We start from the raw sequence: 18,318 nt of genomic DNA, 5'->3' as shown, positions 1-18,318 counted from the left end.
AATTGTTCTAGCTACCTGCTATGTGGTACACTCTAAATGTTCTGTCATAATCCTGGCCTGTAACTCCTCTATGTAATTTGGAGCGGTCACTGCTGTTTTATTCATTCTTGTATTCCCGATGCCTAATACAATGCTTGGCACATAGTCAAGTCTTAATAAATATTGATTGAGTGAAAATTATGTAGTAGATAGGATAGATAAGTAGCATAGAAAGCAGATCATAACAGATGCCAGGGAAAATGTGGTAGGTTCAGGGAAGCAGGAGATGACATTACTTGGAGAGTGGAGAAATGTTTCTCTGAGGAAGCAATGCTTGATATGGACCCTGGAAAATAGATAAGATTTGAATAGATGGGTTTGTGTGCATGGTGAGGAACAGATGTAAAGAGAAGTTGAAAGAAGCAACAGGGCAGGTGCACCATGTGGTGCTTGTATGGACATGTGTGGGCAACAGTCAGTGTAGACGTTGAGGAGCTATGAGGGCAGAGCCTGGAGATTCCTGGAGTCTTGAATGCCAGGCTGGGGGGATGTCTGTTGTCCAGAGCCATGAGGAATAATTGAAGATGGTTTGAAAGGGGGATTGGTATGATTCAGACTGGTTTAGCAGGCTGAATTGTGCAGTGGTCATTAAATGAAACATACTAGAACCTGGGAGGATAAATTACTTAGTAGTGTGAGGAAGTGAGGACCTGAACCAGGCACTGCCTTAAAGAGCAAAAGAAGGGAATGGATTTCCAGTGAAGAGGTGGACTCTGCCAGAGTTGGCAGCTACTAGGAGATGGAAGTGAGGGGGAAGGAGGAGTTGAGGATGACTGAGGGTTTGAAACTGGGTGAATAAATATGGTCACTGGTGAGGAACACTGAGATATGATAGTTCAGGGGGGTGAAATCATAAGATATTTTTCAGAATCCGCTCTATACAGCGGTTTATTCCGTTGTGATTCTTCACGGAGCTATCTCCATGACTTCTGTGAGCTCTGTAGTAACGTCACACCGTAGCTCACTACAAGAGGGGTATTAAGGACACAGCTGAAGGATTGCTGCCAAGTTTGCAGAATTCCCTTCCTGTCCTAGGTGACAGCTGGGTTTCCGCTTTTCAATAGCACCGGAGTCCCAAGTACAGTAGGACCATAAGTATGCTTCAGCTTTGCTGAGAAAGCCTTCATTTGTCTGTGTCGTTCTAAGTTTCTGCAGCTCTGAGAATTGCTTCACTTATATGCATTTTTGCTTAATATGCTTGCTATTTTCAAAGTTTTGACAGTGTAATTTTTGTTTCAGTTAGTAATGATTTAATTCTAGTACTACTGTCTGAAAGAGGCCCATGTCCTTGATTTGCGGTACTTCCGGGGTGAAGCTCTTATCCTGTGGATTCTTCATGTTGCTGCTTTGCCCTTGGCACCCTTGATCTGTGTTTACAGTGGCCTTAGCAGAAGTTATTCATGTCCCAGGAATTTCATTCTGAAGGTGTGGAGTTGATCTGTGACATACAGTTTACATTGGTGTTGACAGTGGAAGTCAGTTGGCTAATGGGTAATTCATTATTCAGCCCCACCCATAATTTGAATAATCACAATCCTGTCTCATAGCTTCTTGTGAAAGGAGTCAGAATAGGAAACTGCATTCTGTTTTCTGAGTCCTACCTCTTTAAACATGCATCTGTAAAAATGACACCTTATAGCAGTATTTCTTTTTTTTTCTTAGTACATTTTTCTTTATTATGTTATGTTAATCACCATACATTACATCATTAGTTTTTGATGTAGTGTTCCATGATTCATTGTTTGCCTATAACACCCAGTGCTCCATGCAGGATGTGCCCTCCTTAATACCCATCACCAGGCTAACCCTTCCCCCCACCCCCCTCCCCTCTAGAACCCTCAGTTTGTTTCTCAGAGTCCATAGTCTCTCATGGTTCGTTTCCCATTTCTTAAAGCCTATTTGACCACAGGACCCTTGAAAAGCTGCAGTGTAGCAATGGAAAACCACGAAGTGGCTGTGAAATATAATCATGGTCAGATTGAATCTAAAAATAAGTAATAGCCTCACAGATAAGTCAATTGTAAGAAGTGGTCAACATTTGATTCATTTTTTTAAAACTTTGTGACAGAATGATATAAATTTGAGAATTCAGCAATTTTATTACTAATAAGATAGCACATTCATATATTTAAAGTATAAAACAAGATCCACAACTTAAACCAGTGATTCTCAGTCAGACCACAAATACCAATGAGAGGGTGTCTGCTGCCTATATATAGATGTTCAGTCACACAGCAACTCCTCCTGCATCAGCCCATCATTCTTGTAACTTTCTTGAATGTGGCACAGCATGTATTTATAATAAGATATTAGCCCATAATAATCAGAACAACTGTATAAATGTTTGGTGTTCTCCTTCTATATGAAAACTAGATACTATCCAGTATCTAGAATGGGATTGTGTATTAGGGTTCTTCAATACATATATGTTTATATGAAGAGGATTATTACAGAAATTAGCTCACTCAATTATGGAGGCATAGAAGTTCTACGATCTGCCTGCTGCCTGCAAGCTGGACAACCAGGAAAGCTGGTGGTGTAATTCAGAGTCTGAAGGTCTGAGAGTTGGGCAGCCAATGGTGTAAGTTTGTTGTGGGTCTGAGTCCAAAAGCCTGAGAACCAGGAACTTCAATGGAAGTCAGGTGAGCAGAAGAAGGTAGATGTTTCAGCTTAAGCAGAGAGAGAGTGAATTTGTCCTTCCTTTGCCTTTTTGTTCTGTTCAGACCCTCAGTGATTTGGATGATGCCAACCTGCATTGGTGAAGATCTTTGCTCAGTTTATTGATTCAAATGCTGATCTCTTCTGGAGACATCCTTACACACATACCTAGAAATAATGTTTTACCAGCTATTTGGGCATTCCTTATCTTAGTCAAGTTGACACTTAAAATTGACCATCACAGATTGCTTTGAACACCTAGTTTCATGTCCTACAGAAGCCTTAAGATTCCCCAAGATTTCCTGTCAAAGGATTTATATTGTCAAAACACTCCTCTTTCTCCAAAGTCAATTGGAATGCAAAATAGGCTCCTGTTCTGTTTCCATAGGACATCCACTCCATGTATATCATGATTTCTAGGGAGAAGACTTGCAGGGTTTTAGGGAAGGGTCTCATTACCATTCATGCGGTCTCCACCGTGTAGCTACTATTCTTCCCACCCTGATGACTTCATTCCTCCTTTTGTATTCCTTATCTAGATAAATCAGTCTCATCTCTCATTTTGCACGTCTCACTTAGTCAAGATGTTTTTCTTAAGAAATATGAGCTCTCTCAAATGAATTTCCTATGAATAAAATGATTTCCAAAATGAATTTTAGGAGAAAGAAGTAGCACTAGCAATTGTTTTAATCTTGATAAATCTACTAATCTGTCATGATCTAATTGTGCCCCATGGAACATAGTTTGGGAACTGGTATATCTGTCTTTGTTCAGTGGTTTAAAAATCTTTAGGGATTGTCTTAAAAATGCCACTCTGTGGAAGAAAACTAGCTTATAAATCGGCAAGACTACTATGTTGTTTTCTGTTATTGTTATTTTTATATAATCTCAAACTTAAGGAAAAGTTGTAAGATTGGTATAAAAAACTTCCATACACACTGTACCCAGAATCTCTAGTTATTTATGTGTTGCCCCATTTGCTTTATCATTTTCTTTTTCTATATACAATGTGTGTCAGTAATATATGCATACTATTTTTCTTTCATTTTTAAGATTTTATTTATTTATTTTAGAGAGAGAGCATGAGCAGAGGAAGGGGCAGAGGCAGAGGGAGAGAGAATCTCAAGCAGACTCCATGCTCAGTGTGGAGACTGACAAGGGGCTCAATCTCATGACCCTGAGATCATGACCTGAGGCAAAATCAAGAGTCAGTTGCTCAACCGACTGAGCCACCCAGGCACCCCTATGCATAATGTTTTTCTGAACCACTTAATAAGTTGGAAACATTTTTACTAAATATTTCAGTGAATATTTTCTAACAATATTCTTTTATACAATTATAATACATTTTTCAAAATCAGGAAATTTTATGATACAATGCTATTACCTAATAGTCTATAGTCAAATTTAGTCTGTTGTCCCATTATGGGTTCTGTATAGTTATTTTTTCCTCTGGTCAAGGATCTAATCCTGAATTACATAATGCATACGCTTGTCATGTCTCTTTAGTCTCTTTTAAATCTGGAATAGTTTCTCAGTGTTTCTTTCTCTTTCTTGACATATATTTTGAGAGTACAGGCTAATTATTTTGTAGAATGCCTTTCGAGGAGATTCAAGTTAGGTACTTTGGGCAGAAATACCACAGATGTCAATGTTGAGACCTTGATTGGTTTTCCAAACAACCATCAGTTCTTCACTTCTGCACCAGCTGGGTGTCCTACAACCCAGTTCAATTCTGATGCTAACTATTAGTAGCATCTAGTAACTAACTTCTGATGCTATACTGCTACCAGTTAGCACAGACTCCACAGTCTAAAGACTCAGTCCCACTAGATTGTCCCCAGTTCATATACCAGCCACAAACAGGGTCCCCACATTTATGTCCACCTACAAATTAGATGATTTCCCCACTCGGGTTCAATAATTTGCTAGAATGACTCACAGAACTCAAGGATGCACTATTTTTTTATTTTAATTTTTTAAATTTATTTATTTTTGAGAGAGAGAGAACACGTGAGCACAAGCTGGGGGAGGGGCAGAGGGAGAAGCAGACTCCCCGCGGAGCAGGGAGCCCGATGTGGGACTCTCTGTCCCAGGACCCTGAGATCATGACCTGAGTCGAAGGCAGACACTTAACTGACTGAGCCACCCAGGCACCTAAGGAACTTTTCATTTTAGACGTTGTACTTTTCAGCTCTAGAGTTTCCCTTTGAGTTTTTTAAAATAGTTTTGTTTTTGTTTTTTTACAATTTCCCGTCTGTTTATTATTAGCACATTTTCCTTTAAGTCCTTAAGTACATCTATCATAGCTGCTTTAAAGTCCTTGTCTGTTAATTCCAACATCTGAGTCATCTTAGGGTCATTTTCTGTTGACTACTTTTTCTCTTCATTATGGGTTGCAATTTCCTGTTTTCTTCACATATGGTGTGAGTTTTGATTGTATGCTGGACATTGTACATGTTTTCTTGCAGGGCATTGGATCATATTGTCTTTCTTTAAAATAGGGCTGACATTTGTTCTTCCAGGCAGTTCAATTACTGAAAGATCTTTTTGGCCCTGTCAGGCTTGGTGTTATTGTTAGGGTGGATTGAATTTGGTCTTAGGGAATGGTCCTTGCTCCTAAGGAGTGGTTATCTGTGTCTCAGCTGAATGCCTGAGGTGGAATGGTTGAGCTGGAACTCCAGTGTCTCCAAACTTTTCCCTAATTGGTATCACCATTCTGCTTTCAGCCCTCAACACATAATTTTTAGCTGGTTCTCTTAGAGTCTTGCCCTATATGTGTTTGAAATGCATAGCCACTCAGTCTTCTGCCACTCCTTTTATCTCTCCCCATAATCCCCTGACATAGCTCTCTTATTAGGTACTTTGCCTTGCAAATTTTAGCCACTTTAGAAGCCCTGAATTCCTTTTAGTTTCATTTGGAACCATGGCTACACTTGAGTACCGTCTGCCTTCTTGCCAGCAGGAAAATGCTCCCAGGAAGACAGCCAGAGTGGTTGTCCTGTGTCTTTCCCTTTTTCATGGTCTGTGGTTTAGTTGTCTCATATATTTTGTCTAGTCTTACAGTTTTCAGTAGGAGGGCAAGTCTGATACCAGTTGCTTTATTTTAGCAAGTGGATATCCAAGGCTTAAGTTTTTTTTCTTTACACTGTCATGTTCTCATAAACAGTGAAAGGTATAATCCCAGTAATAGTACTGCTCCATGTTTTCTTTGGTGTTTCCTGGACCTAAACGGGTTAAAAATTCTCTATGTATATTGCCTTTGCACTGAGTGCATTGTTAGGAAAATTCTTTGAGATGCCAGAATTCACCTAAAGTGAATTTGAAGCATACATTACTCCCACCTCCTTCAATGAAGTGGAATCCAGGGCTGCTGTTGATTTTAAATTCCTAGTATGCCCCCAACGCTCCGAGAGCCCTATTAATTTCAGTTTGTTAAACTCTACTGCTTTGATTAGATAGTTAAGTTTTCTTCTTTATAAACTGTTCTTGTAATTCAAATATTCATTAACAAAATAATTTCTAAGGATGCATTTTTATTCATATTTTGATTTTTAGCTTGTAGAATAATCCCCTATATAAGTTAATAATTTTTTACTTCTTTAACTCATCAATATCAGTGTGCTGTCTGCCTTTTTAGTATGATATTTAAGAACAATTTTTAAAAATATATTCAGCCAACATTTTCTCTGTGTCTCAATATAACTTTGAGCATGTTTAAAAAAAAGCAAAAATGCAGTAGTATTTATTTATAATATAAAATATTTATACTGATTTTATAACTTTTCTTTTGAAATTGTCTTTAACGCCAAGTTTGGTCTCTCCTGGGAAAATTGGCCTCGTTTCTGACCCCAGTTGATGGAGTCTACTGTAATCATTTACTTCATTCACAGCTTTGGCTTTGCGTGACTTCGGACTAATTAAAAAAATAAATAAATGACTTTCAAAGATAAGGGTTTTCCAGTGTGGCTATTCCATATTCTCTGAAGGGAATTCCAAAAGCAGAGTTTTTAGAGCAATGTTGCTATTAGGTTGAGCATGTAACTTCCCAAGGCTTTTGCTTTGAGGGAAACAACACTCCTTCAGATGTTTATGTTCTGGTATGTTTGTTTCCATTCTAATCTTATATCATATAGTAGTATCTGTCCATTTCTTGTAGTATGTTTTCCTTCTTACCTACAGTGTTTGTTTTAAACTATAATAAGCTAAAAATGATCACATCTGATAACTGTGATATCATTTGTTAATGAATTCCTTCATTTATTTAACAAATGCTTTTGAGTTTTTGTGCTAGTATTGGGAATACAGTGAAGGACCAAAAAAAAAAAAGCCCCTCATAGAGTTTTCAGCCTAACTTGAATCTTCCCAATCTATTTTTGTTGTTGTTGTTAAAGATTTTATTTATTTATTTTGACAGAGAGAGGGAACACAAGCAGGGGGAGTGGGAGAGGGAGAAGCAGGCTTCCTGCCGAGCAGGGAGCCCAATGTGGGACTCGATCCCAGGACCCTGGGGTCATGACCTGAGCTGAAGGCAGACGCTTAACGACTGAGCCACCCAGGCGCTCCCAATCTAAAGTTCAAGGGATAATGGCCTATACCTTTCTTTCTTTAACCCACATTTAGAACCTTTACAACTCTCAGAAGTCCTTTGTGATTATTGGATGTGCATGATGTACTTTGTAAAAGGGAAAAGAAATACAAAGATTAAGGAGTTGTTTACAGTCTGATTGAGGCTGTGCAGCTTTTTTTTATGCACACATACACATGAGAATATTTAAAATTCTTATGAACACCTGGGATAGAAGAACAGAATACTGAGGTAGTATATAAACAACCATTACGAGGGAAATAAAGTCAATATTAGGCAGGTCGTTTTGGAGTTGGTAGGTTTTAGAGGAGAAGTTTCAGAGCAGAGATGCTTTCCTTTGGATGGCACAGAAGAATCAGATGGTGAGATATGGAAACAGGCAAATTGTATTACAGAGGTGGAGAGTTGCCACTTTTCCATGAGTCTAAGGAATGCTGTCTAAATTGATTAATATTTTGAATTTCCTTTATTTCTGAACATTTGTTTGAGTCTGTATTTTTTTGTTTCTCATGAACACTAGCTACTAAAATACATAAATATATCTTTGTCAAAGATGATATGTACTTACATGATTTGATGTCTTTCCACTGATAAAATTGTCATTCAGAGCAATAAGGTAAGTCGAAGGTTAGATTTTTCTAATCTTATAAATCGGAAAAATCAAATCAATCTCTGAACAGGTCAGTCATTAAATTGAATTTCTTTTCCCTTACTAGGATCCTCGGTTCAATGCAGAAGTTGACCAAATTACAGGCTACAAGACACAGAGTATTCTTTGTATGCCAATTAAGAATCATAGGGAAGAGGTAAGCCAATTTTCCATTTTATAAAGGTCATTTGAAACATTTTCTTTTTGAAAAAAAAGTTTTACTTTGCATGCTTATGAAATAATACTGTAGTGACAAGTTAACTACAAAGTGCTTAAATGTTCTGCTTGTTTTTTATTATTTAGACTTTAGATAGGGCTGAAGATAGAGACTTTACTTTGACTTAGAAATAGATTTCAGACATTTTATTTCCTTACCTCACCCCCTATCACCACCACAGGACCTTATTTTATCCCAAGATACATAATTGTTGTGTGGTTGGAATCTATTTCATATTATATTGGAAGTGTCTGAATAATGCTCATTTCATAATGGTTATTCAATTGTAATGGTTATCAGCTGATTTTGTGGGGGGATTCAAAATGAGGTTTCAAAAACATGAAAATTATAGCTAATTCCAGGTAAATTTCATTGTGAAATTGTAACAAGCAAATGAAATGTTTGGGTTTATATTTCACCTAACTAGAAGTTTGGATTCTGTTAGCACTGAATTCCCTCTTCATTCATACTTACTTGAAAAAAAAAATAGTTAATAAATTATCAATCAAATTGTATGTTTCAGTTAAATGTTCTCAACTCTGGCCGCACCTTACAATCAACTGAGGAACTTCTAAAATATAACCAATTAAATCGGAATCTCTAAGAGCAGGGTGTAGACACTGATATATTTTTAAAGCTCTCCAAATAATTCTGAAGTGTAGCCAGGGTTGAAAATCACTACTCTAAGTGAAAACAAATAGATTGAAAGTGCCCGTACTCAGGGATCTTAACCTTGGGCTGTACATTAGAATCACCTAGGAAGTATTTAGAAATTTTAATGCCCAGGCTTCACTTTAAATCAGAGTCTCTGGAGTTGGGACCCAGGCATCAGTATTTTAAAGCTCCCAGGTTATTACAACATGCAGCTAGGTTCGAGAACCACCGAACCACTGCCAAAGATACTAGAAGCACTTTGATGATTCTACTTGACTTATTTTCACATTCTGACATCTTTCATTTCTCTCCTCCATCCAGTCCTTTACCAAATCCCATTGATTTTTTTCCGTTGGAGTTTTTCTCACTTCAGTTCCTTTCCTTTTTTACCTACTGCCATAATTCAGATATTGTATAATGCTTGAACTTTTAAAATATTTTCTTAAAAGGCTTCTATACTTGCAGCCAGTTTCCCTCCAATCCAGCCTGCTATTTGCCCTGGGAATTTTCCTAAAACACAGCTTTCTAAATCAGTGCACCTAAAACATTAATGTGCACATGAATCCCATGGGGATTTTGTTAAAATGCAGTTTCTGAATTCTGTGGGTCCCAGTGGGACCTGAGATTCTTTTGTAACAAGCACCAAGTTGATGCCGACACCCCGAGTCTGCGGATCATAATTTGACTAACGAGATCCTGAACGAGTCAGTAGTCTCAGTAGTCTAAAATAAATTCTCAGTGCCTTAGAGTTGCTACATGGGTTTTTAAGGGGAAAGTTAAAGTTAAAGTCACTAAAAATACCTACAGTTAAAACATGATTATGAGATTAATTAATTACTCAATTAATTATTAATTGGCAAATTAATTGGTTAGTTAATTATGTGGATGAATGAATAAAATAGAAAAGGCCATACATGGATTAACGATGAGGCTGCCAGATATGACAAATAAAAAGCATGTCCCATGCAATATTTGGGACATAGTTATGCTAAAAATTATTTGTTCCTCATGTGAAATTAAATTTGGCTAGCTTCCTGTATTTCATCGGATAGCCGTAGTTATAAACCAGAGGCTGTGATTCTGTGCACTTGAGAAGACAGTGTTCAGCTTCCAGTTAGTTAAGTATACAGTTAAAATTGTGGCCTAAAAATCAGTCTTGTACTGGCCAAGAGAGCCAGCCTGAATCACGCTCTGATTAAACTTCTCTTTCTAAATAGTGCAAACAGCTCACCAGCACTGGGGACTGGGGGAACCCATGAGAAAGTGCAACAAAATCACCAGGGGGAAGGGTGTGGGGTTGCCCTCTGTAAGAGAGCGACTGCAGGACATATGTGTTGGTCTCTTTATGGCGACCTGTGAGGATGGTTTAAATTAAACAGGCAACAACAACCCCAGCTGTACTGAAGTATAATTTAACACGATAAAATCCACCCATTTTAAGTGTACAGTGTGATGAGTTTTGACAAATGTGCACACAGTCATGTAACCACCGCTGTAATTAAGATACAGAACATGTCGTTCACCTCAGATATTTCCCTGTACCCCTAGCAGTCGATGTCCTCACTCTCCCTCAACTCCGGACCCCTAACAATCACCAGTCTGTTTTTGTCTCTATTGTTTTTGCCTTTTCTAGAATGTCATGTAAATGGAATCCTACTGTATGTAGTCTTGTGTCTGGCTTCTTTCACTTAGTACAACATTTGTGAGGTTCATCCATGTTGTTGCATGTGTCAGTAATTGGTTCCTTCTTATTGGCGAGTGATTTATTCCATGGTGGGAATATGCCAGTTTGACTATTCATTCATTCATCAGTTGATGGACACTTGAGTTGCTTCCAGTTTTGTGAAGCAACCCACTATTACGAAAGAAGCCACTGTCAGTGTTTGCATACAGGGCTTTGTGTGGACATAAGGCTTTCATTTCTCTTGGGTAAATATATAGGAAGGGAATTGCTAGGTCATATGGTAGGTGTTTAATTTTATAAGAAACTTCAAAGACTTTCCCAAAGTGGCTGTACCATATGCATTCTTACCAGCAACGTATGAGTTCCAGTTGCTTCACATCCTTGGCAACACGTGGTATTATCAGTTTTTAAAACTTTTAGGTGTTTTAGTGGGGATGATTTGAATTCGGGTTTTTTTGGTTTGTTTTTTTTTATTAGAGAGAGAGAGCACGAGCAAGGGTGAGGGGCAGAGGAAGAGGGACAAGCAGACTCCCCGCCAAGCAGGGAGCCCGATGCAGGACTCGATCCCAGGAACCAGGTATCATGACCTGAGCCGAAGGCAGATGCTTAATCGACTGAACCACCCAGGTGCCCCTAGGATAATTTGAACTTATTACATGAATATATAACCCCACTCTCAGCCAAGGGCTGTCTGCTCACTTCCAGATCTAATTAAAGTGGGTCCAGCTGCAGGCCCCAGATTGTGATTGCCCAGAGCTCCCCCTAAGATTCCTGCTGGGTTCCTGAGCATCCTTGGTTGGCCTGCCTCCATGTTCCCGCATCCTCTCCTGCTATCTCTGCTTTACCCTCTAATGACTGGATAGGAAGCCAGGGGTCTTTACTGGTATCTCCAGAAGTTCTCTCACACCAAGCATTTCATGGGACAAAGAAACCTTCAGCAACTTCACTGGACACTTAGTCACGTCACTGAAGGGAGGGTTTCTAAATACCGCTTTTTAAAGGCCTCCCTGACTCTCCGCATTCTCTACCTTCTCCCACCTGCTCTCTCCTCCCCCAACATTGGCACCACTCAGTTCAAAATTATTTCCTGTGAGTATTTTCTTCAGAGAAAAGGAATGAAGAGAAACAGAAGAATAGACATACTCAGCTGTGGGGGAAAAAAAAAGGAAAAAGTTATTTGGCTGATGAAGAACCAAGGCCAGTAAGAAGGTGCAAATATGACTTTCAGAATTATTTTTAAATTTATAGCTATGTAGACAAACTCAGGGCAGTGTTTACTTTCGTAAGTAAAGATTACATACAGAAGTACTCCTTTTCTCACAAAATTTTTGAAATTAAGATGAAGAGGCATAAGTAAGGCTTTTGGGAGCAGTTGCTAAGACTGCTTCCTCTGGGCTGGTATTCCATCTTTACCACTTACTTGGTGAGTAGCCAGGATGGAATTGGTTAATCCCTTTGGTTTTCAGTTTCCTCATCTGCAAACTGGGTGTTATAAAAGGACCTACCTTGTTGTGAAGGACAGAAGCATTCATGTATGCTGAGGTTTTACCATAGTTCCCGGCATGCTTAAAGATGATCAATAAATGTTATTTTTTAAAAGGAGACATAGAACTGACAGAGCTTTTATGAGAAATAAGGAATAATAAAATTATATGAAGAGGTCATCAGCACTATAGGATAACCAGCCAGCTAGGCTCAAATGATAACCAGTGCAGTCCCTGACTTAACTGATCTGTGACCCTCTAAGTTTCAGCTTAAAAAGAAAAATGCTCCTTGCATAAATGAAGCAAAATGAATTTGATGCCTTCCCTTTGTGTTATTCCAGCTGTACTGAGTAAGCCAATACCGATTCCAACTAATTACCAGCGAACCTAAAATGAAGTGTGATCTTATGAACAGTTGGTAAACAGTTTATTTTATTGATTGTTTACAAAATGTCCTCGTACTTTTTAATGATCCCTTAAGACTTAGGCACTGACTCTGGAAAGCTGCTTGAATGGAGAAGCTGAATATTGAATGCTAAAGTCTGAACTATAACATAGTCCAGGAAATTGAGGAAGATCTTTAAGATTCAGCGAAATATATAATCTCCTCATTTGCCTCTTTTTCCTGTGAAATATTCTGACTAATTAAACATTTTCAGGAGTTCTTTTCATTAATGTTGTAATCTTAAGTGTAATAGAGATAGCAGTGCCTTTTTAGGAATGAGAATCATAGATATTGTTAAACTTCTGTGACAGAAATTTTTGAAAAGAATCATAGTGAGTAAGTTTTTATAATCTTTTCCTCTCCTGCTCCCTTCCGAGAGAATGGGGTTAATGGGCAAAGTGGGGGGAAAAAACTGGAGAAGCTTGAAGGGGCTAAAATAATTTATTTTGGAAAGGTCAAAGAGCTGTTGGCTAGAGAAAAATAAATGAAGACAAGAAGAGGAAGCGTCAGGGGAGAGAAGAGGGCTGGCCCAGGCTGTATATTAGAGTGGTTTAAAGACGGTGGGGTAGGACCTTGGAAATAACTGCTGTCCCATGGAAACTATTCTGAGGCCCTGACCTATATTAATGCATTTAATCTTCCTAGCAGCCATAGGAAGGAGTCATTATTTGTTCCTACTTAACAGATGAGGAAACAGACATGGAACATTCAGGGAACTCACCCAAAGTCACCTAACTAAAAACTGGCAAAGCTGAGATTCAAATCTAGGCAACATCTAAGTGAAAGATGTCAGACAGAAAAAGACAAATACCATCTGATTTCACTTATATGTGGAATCTAGAAAACAAAATAAGCAAACAAAAAAATCAGAAATAAATACAGAGAACAAAATGGTAGTTGCCAGAGGGGCAGAAAGGTGGGAGCAGGCAAAACAGGTGATGGGGATTAGGAGGTACAAACTTCCAGTTATAAAATAAAGAAGACACAGGGATGAAAAGTATAGCATAGGGAATATAGTCAGCAATATTATAATAACTATGTATGGTGACAGATGGTAACTACATTTGCTGTGGTGAGCATTTCATAATGTATGTAATTGTCAAATCATTATGTTGTGCCCCTAAAACTAATATTGTAAGCCAACTATGTTGTTGACTATGTTCAACAACAACAACAACACAAACTAGACAATCTGGCTATAGGGTAATAACATGGGAAGGAGGGTTCCTTAAAATTCTGCTGTGGGTGCATCCACTTTCTTCCCCCGCAGTTAAATTATTTGGGGGCTGAGGGAGGTGGTGGGAGATACACTGATATATTTAGCGTACCTCCGTGCAGAGGCAGGAGTTGAGGGTGAAAACAAGGAGACCTGGCTGTATTCTGATGACTTTTAATGATGTGTTTAAACCACTCTGCAAACAGACTCTTTTAATTTTAAAAAACTTAAAAAAAAAAAAAAAAAAAGGCTAGAGAAAGAGGGATCAGAATCCAATCCTCTATAATGTCTTAAGAGGAGCCTGTCCAGGAAACAGGAGGAAATTTGCACCAGGGAGAAAAGAGTCACATGAGCGTGTTCCATATTAATCTGGGGCAGTGTGCCCCAGAGAAGAGCCATGATGTGCACATGAAGCATCACGAGAAAAGCTGCAGCAAATGTATGAATTTTTAGGGCTGCTGTCAAGTTTCAAACTTAATGCTGGATTTTTGGGACCTGGGCACTTGGACCAGTTTTTGTTTTTGTCACATGGCATTAGTTATTTCTATAATGAGATAATTCTTTTATGTTTGGTAAAGAAGTGCAGGGAAACTCAACTCTTTCTAACTCAGATGACCTATTTCTGAAATACTGACCTCCCCTGAAGTATTGCTCATTATGACATGGTAGAGATGTGTGTTCTTTCGTATTTATAGACATTGCACCAGTGAAGTAGAAGGCATTATTGTGAAATAATGCCAGTTCTTTGAAAATTTCTTACTGATCTGAGCTGGAGATTATATCCAATAATGTCCTTTCCTTTAACATTTCATTTATTTATTTGAGAGAGAGTGAGCGAGACAGAGAGAGAGGGAAAGAGAGCACTAGTGGGGGTAGGGGCAAAGGGAGAGGGAGAAGCAGACTCTCCTGCTGAGCAGGGAGCCTGACTCGGGGCTCGATCCCAGGACCATGGGATCATGATCTAAGCTGAATATAGATGCTTAACCGACTGAGCCACCCTTGCATCCCTATCCAATAATGTGTTTCAGGCTGGGCTGAAACACCTGTTTTCTCTTGGTTGCATGTCAACTCTAGTTACTCAGTAGAAATCTAATTTTGAATCAGATTTTTTCCTCCTCTATTTTTATTTTAGCATCTTGATTTTATCATACTTGATGATGTACCTGTAATTCTTCAATGTGGATATAAGTTATAATAGAGGATACAGGATAACTTTTTTCCAGTGTGATAAAGGAGCATTTTAGCTAACTATCTAAATTTACATCTTCTTTAAAAAAAAAAAAAAAAAAGACCTGAAAATCTTGGGGCACCTGGGTGGCTCAGTCAGTTAAGCATCTGACTCTTGATTTCAGGGTAGGTCATGATCTCAGGGTTGTGAGATCAAGCCTTACGTCAAGGCTCCACACTCAGCTCAGAGTCTGCTTGAGATGCTGTCTCTCCCTATCCCTCTGCGCCTACCCCAGCTTGCTCCTGTGTACACCGTGCGTGTGTGTGCATGCGCTCTCTCTCTCTCTAAAATAAATAAATCATTTAAAAAAAATGAACCTGAAAAGCTTTTAAAAAAACTAATTTTTTGAGTTTTTATGAGATACTTTGATGAATCAAAGAAGTTTAATGCCTGCTAAAAATCACAAAATAATGTGTAATTCCAGCTGCAATTCGCAAACGTAAATTTTTCTAGAATTTAAGTTATATGACCTTATCTGCTTGTTTTAAAGTAATCTCATTTTTTTCCCTCTGAATTCTCTTGTTTGGACAAGTAACTATTAAATCACTGCAATATGTAGAACCCTGGTCTAGGCACTGAAGATATTTAAAAAATGAAGCAAGGAAGATACTTGCTGGAATTTTTTTTTTCAACTTTTAGATGTAGATCTTGTACACCAGGCATTAATATCAATGCATGGTAACAAGACAAATGTTAAATGAGTTCATCGTTCAACTCACTAATTCAAAGGAAAAGACTGGATTTTGAGAGCTAGAGAAATTACAGAGGGAAGATGTCTCATTTGGCAGATTCTTGCTATTTATCCCACAGCCTTAAGGGAGGCACACACATGCTTTACATGAGGGGGCAGAGGCAGGATAGATGCTTGCCAATGATCTCGTGCTTGAATTTGACAAGTAAGCTTAAAACAGAAAAACATTATGGCTTTATGCATAATCCTTCGATTCTAAGTCAGGCTAAATGAAAATACAGCTACAAAAAGAAGCAGAGTTTAATTGCAGACTGTCAGTTGATTTTGATCAGTGGTTTTTTAAAAAACTTATAAAGTGTTCATTGCATTTATTCCCCTGTGAGACTCTTTCTTGTAGCTTTGTTTTTAGAAACAAAACAAAAGTGCTCCGCAAAGTTTCCGTTTGTTCTGGACTTGATGTCATGATGGTAAGGATCTCTCCTCTTTGCTTTTCCTCATTGCCCTTTAATTAATAAGCAAGTGTGTTTTACAAAGAAGATGGTAACCACTTTCCTAAGGAAAAAAACATTTGTTAAGAGCGGCAGATGAAAAACAGTGCTAATAGGTTAAATCCCTGAGGCCACGCTGCTGATCCAGGAGAAGAAAGGGTGAATGACAGCTTGAGGCTGACAATTACATTCACCATAGGCTGTATTTCCCCAAATCTTATTTTTAATGCTCAGAAAATTTGGTTCAGACTGAACAGGTTATGTTTTATTCAATATGAAGTTTATCTTCATTGGTACTTTCAGGATAACTATTCCAGCACTTGTTGGAATGCATTACATTTTAATGTAATCATTTATAAATTTAATTTTGAGAAGTTTTATATAAGCCCTGAATAATGAATATTAGAGGTCTGGAACAAGTTGCAGATAAGCATAAACAATTTCTTTGTAAGATATCTAACCCAGAACTACATAATTTGGTCTTTGGATGGAACTTTAATTATTAAATAATTTTCATTTTTTTTCATGTATTCTTGAAGAATTAAGGTGGTTGTCAATGATATTGCTACTCTCAATAGATACAGGTGCAAACATCTGTGTTCACTTATTAAGAGCTAAGATTACATAGGTAAAATGCTCTATGTAAACTTTTAAAGTACTCTGTACTCCTTCTTATATCCACATCTAAAAATCTCTACTTATTTCTCTTCTGCCAGAGAGTGGAAATGAATATTCCAGGCTTAAGAAAAATTTTTTTTAAATTTTTAATTTTTTTTAATATTTAAAAAGATTTAAAGAGGGGCGCCTGGGTGGCTCAGTCGTTAAGCGTCTGCCTTCGGCTCAGGTCATGATCCCAGGGTCCTGGGATCGAGCCCGTCATCAGGCTCCCTGCTCGGTGGGAAGCCTGCTTCTTCCTCTCCCACCCCTGCTGCTTGTGTTCCTTCTCTCTCTGTGTCTCTCTCTGTCAAATAAATAAATAAAATCTTTAAAAAAAAGAAGAAGAAGAAGATTTAAAGAACAAAGAGCAGTGGTGCCTGGGTGGCTCAGTCCGTTAAGCTCCTGCCTTCAGCTCAGGTCATGATCCTGGGACCCTGGGATTAAGACAGTGTCTGGCTCCCTGCTCAGCGGGGAGCCTGCTTCTCTCTCTTCCCCCATCCCAAACTCATACGCTTGTTCTCTCTCTCTCTCAAATAAATAAATAAAATCTTAAAAAAAAAAAAGAGCGAGAGATGATCTTATAAAATTTTTGAATCCTATTTTTCTCTTTTGCATCACTTCATAGTGAAATAAAGTGAAAGTAACCTGGATTTAGAACTCCAGATCTATTTGATTATTACAGATTATTTCATGATCATCGATATTGTATTCGTGGTCTTTTTCAACATGACAAATTGCCCTAAGCTTAGTGATTTTGAACACCAGATATATGTTCTCTCACAGTTTGTGTGGCTCAGGAATTCTGGAGCCACTTGGCCGGCTGAGTGGGTCTGGCCCACGTTCCCTGCAGGGGGCAGCACTTGGGATCTAGGCAGGGGGGTTTGACCCCTGCTTGAGTACCCGCTTCCCAGCTTCCCAGGGAGCTCACTCACGTGGTTGTTGGCAGGAGGCCTCAGTTCCTCGCCGAATGGGCTTCTCCACAAGGCACTCCGTTTCCTCACCGTGTGGCAGAGAGTGAGCAAGGAGGAAGCACCAGAGCCTGTCTGACCAAACCTCTGGAGTTGCTCAACTTCACTTCATGGTATTCTGTTCTCTAGAAGCCAGGCATGGAGGCCAGCCCCAACTCAAAGAGGGGGCAGGGGGAGGGGGGTTAGTTAGGCTCCACCTCTTGAAGAGAGAAGTATCAAAGAATTTGAGGAGATATTTTGAAACCACCAGCAGTACCAGATGTTCTTTGAGGCTTTATTCTCTTTCCTTAAAACTGGCCAGAGGATAAAAGAGAAATTCTGCTCGTTAATTAAAGTGATTATTTCTCATCCTTTCATGTACTAAAAAATGACACGAATTACCAGAAGTGACATAGGCTGGATTTAAAGAAAGGTGGAGGGTTGGTATGTATACTGTGCCCAGTTGGTGTAAGTTAAAGAGAAGAAAGGAAGCAGAAAATTAAAAAAAAAGGAAGAAGACTGAGGAGAAATGAGGAAAATGTCTGCTTCTTCGGCTGTGCCAAATGATTAAGGCATTAAGAGCCTTCTGAAATGTTATGTCACAAATGCTAGTCTACGTGAGATCACTGTTTGCATGTAATTTAAATGTTTTGCTCCATAATATCCACAGGAA

At 38.6% G+C, this 18,318-nt stretch overlaps 1 protein-coding gene across 3 annotated transcripts in view; it reads left to right on the top strand.

Annotated features, from left to right (window-relative positions):
* Positions 1-18,318, top strand: part of PDE5A (phosphodiesterase 5A) — a 143,279-nt gene that overhangs the window by 22,618 nt on the left and 102,343 nt on the right. For all 3 annotated transcript variants that reach the window (XM_032401105.1, XM_032401107.1, XM_032401106.1), the window contains exon 3: positions 8,002-8,091. In XM_032401105.1, coding sequence (XP_032256996.1) covers positions 8,002-8,091 — 90 coding nt within the window. The remainder of the gene's footprint in view (positions 1-8,001; positions 8,092-18,318) is intronic.

The sequence above is a fragment of the Phoca vitulina genome, unplaced genomic scaffold (assembly GCF_004348235.1).
Source record: "Phoca vitulina isolate PV1807 unplaced genomic scaffold, GSC_HSeal_1.0 scaffold3, whole genome shotgun sequence".
NCBI lineage: Eukaryota > Metazoa > Chordata > Mammalia > Carnivora > Phocidae > Phoca > Phoca vitulina.
This window is presented reverse-complemented; position numbering and strand designations above follow the sequence as displayed.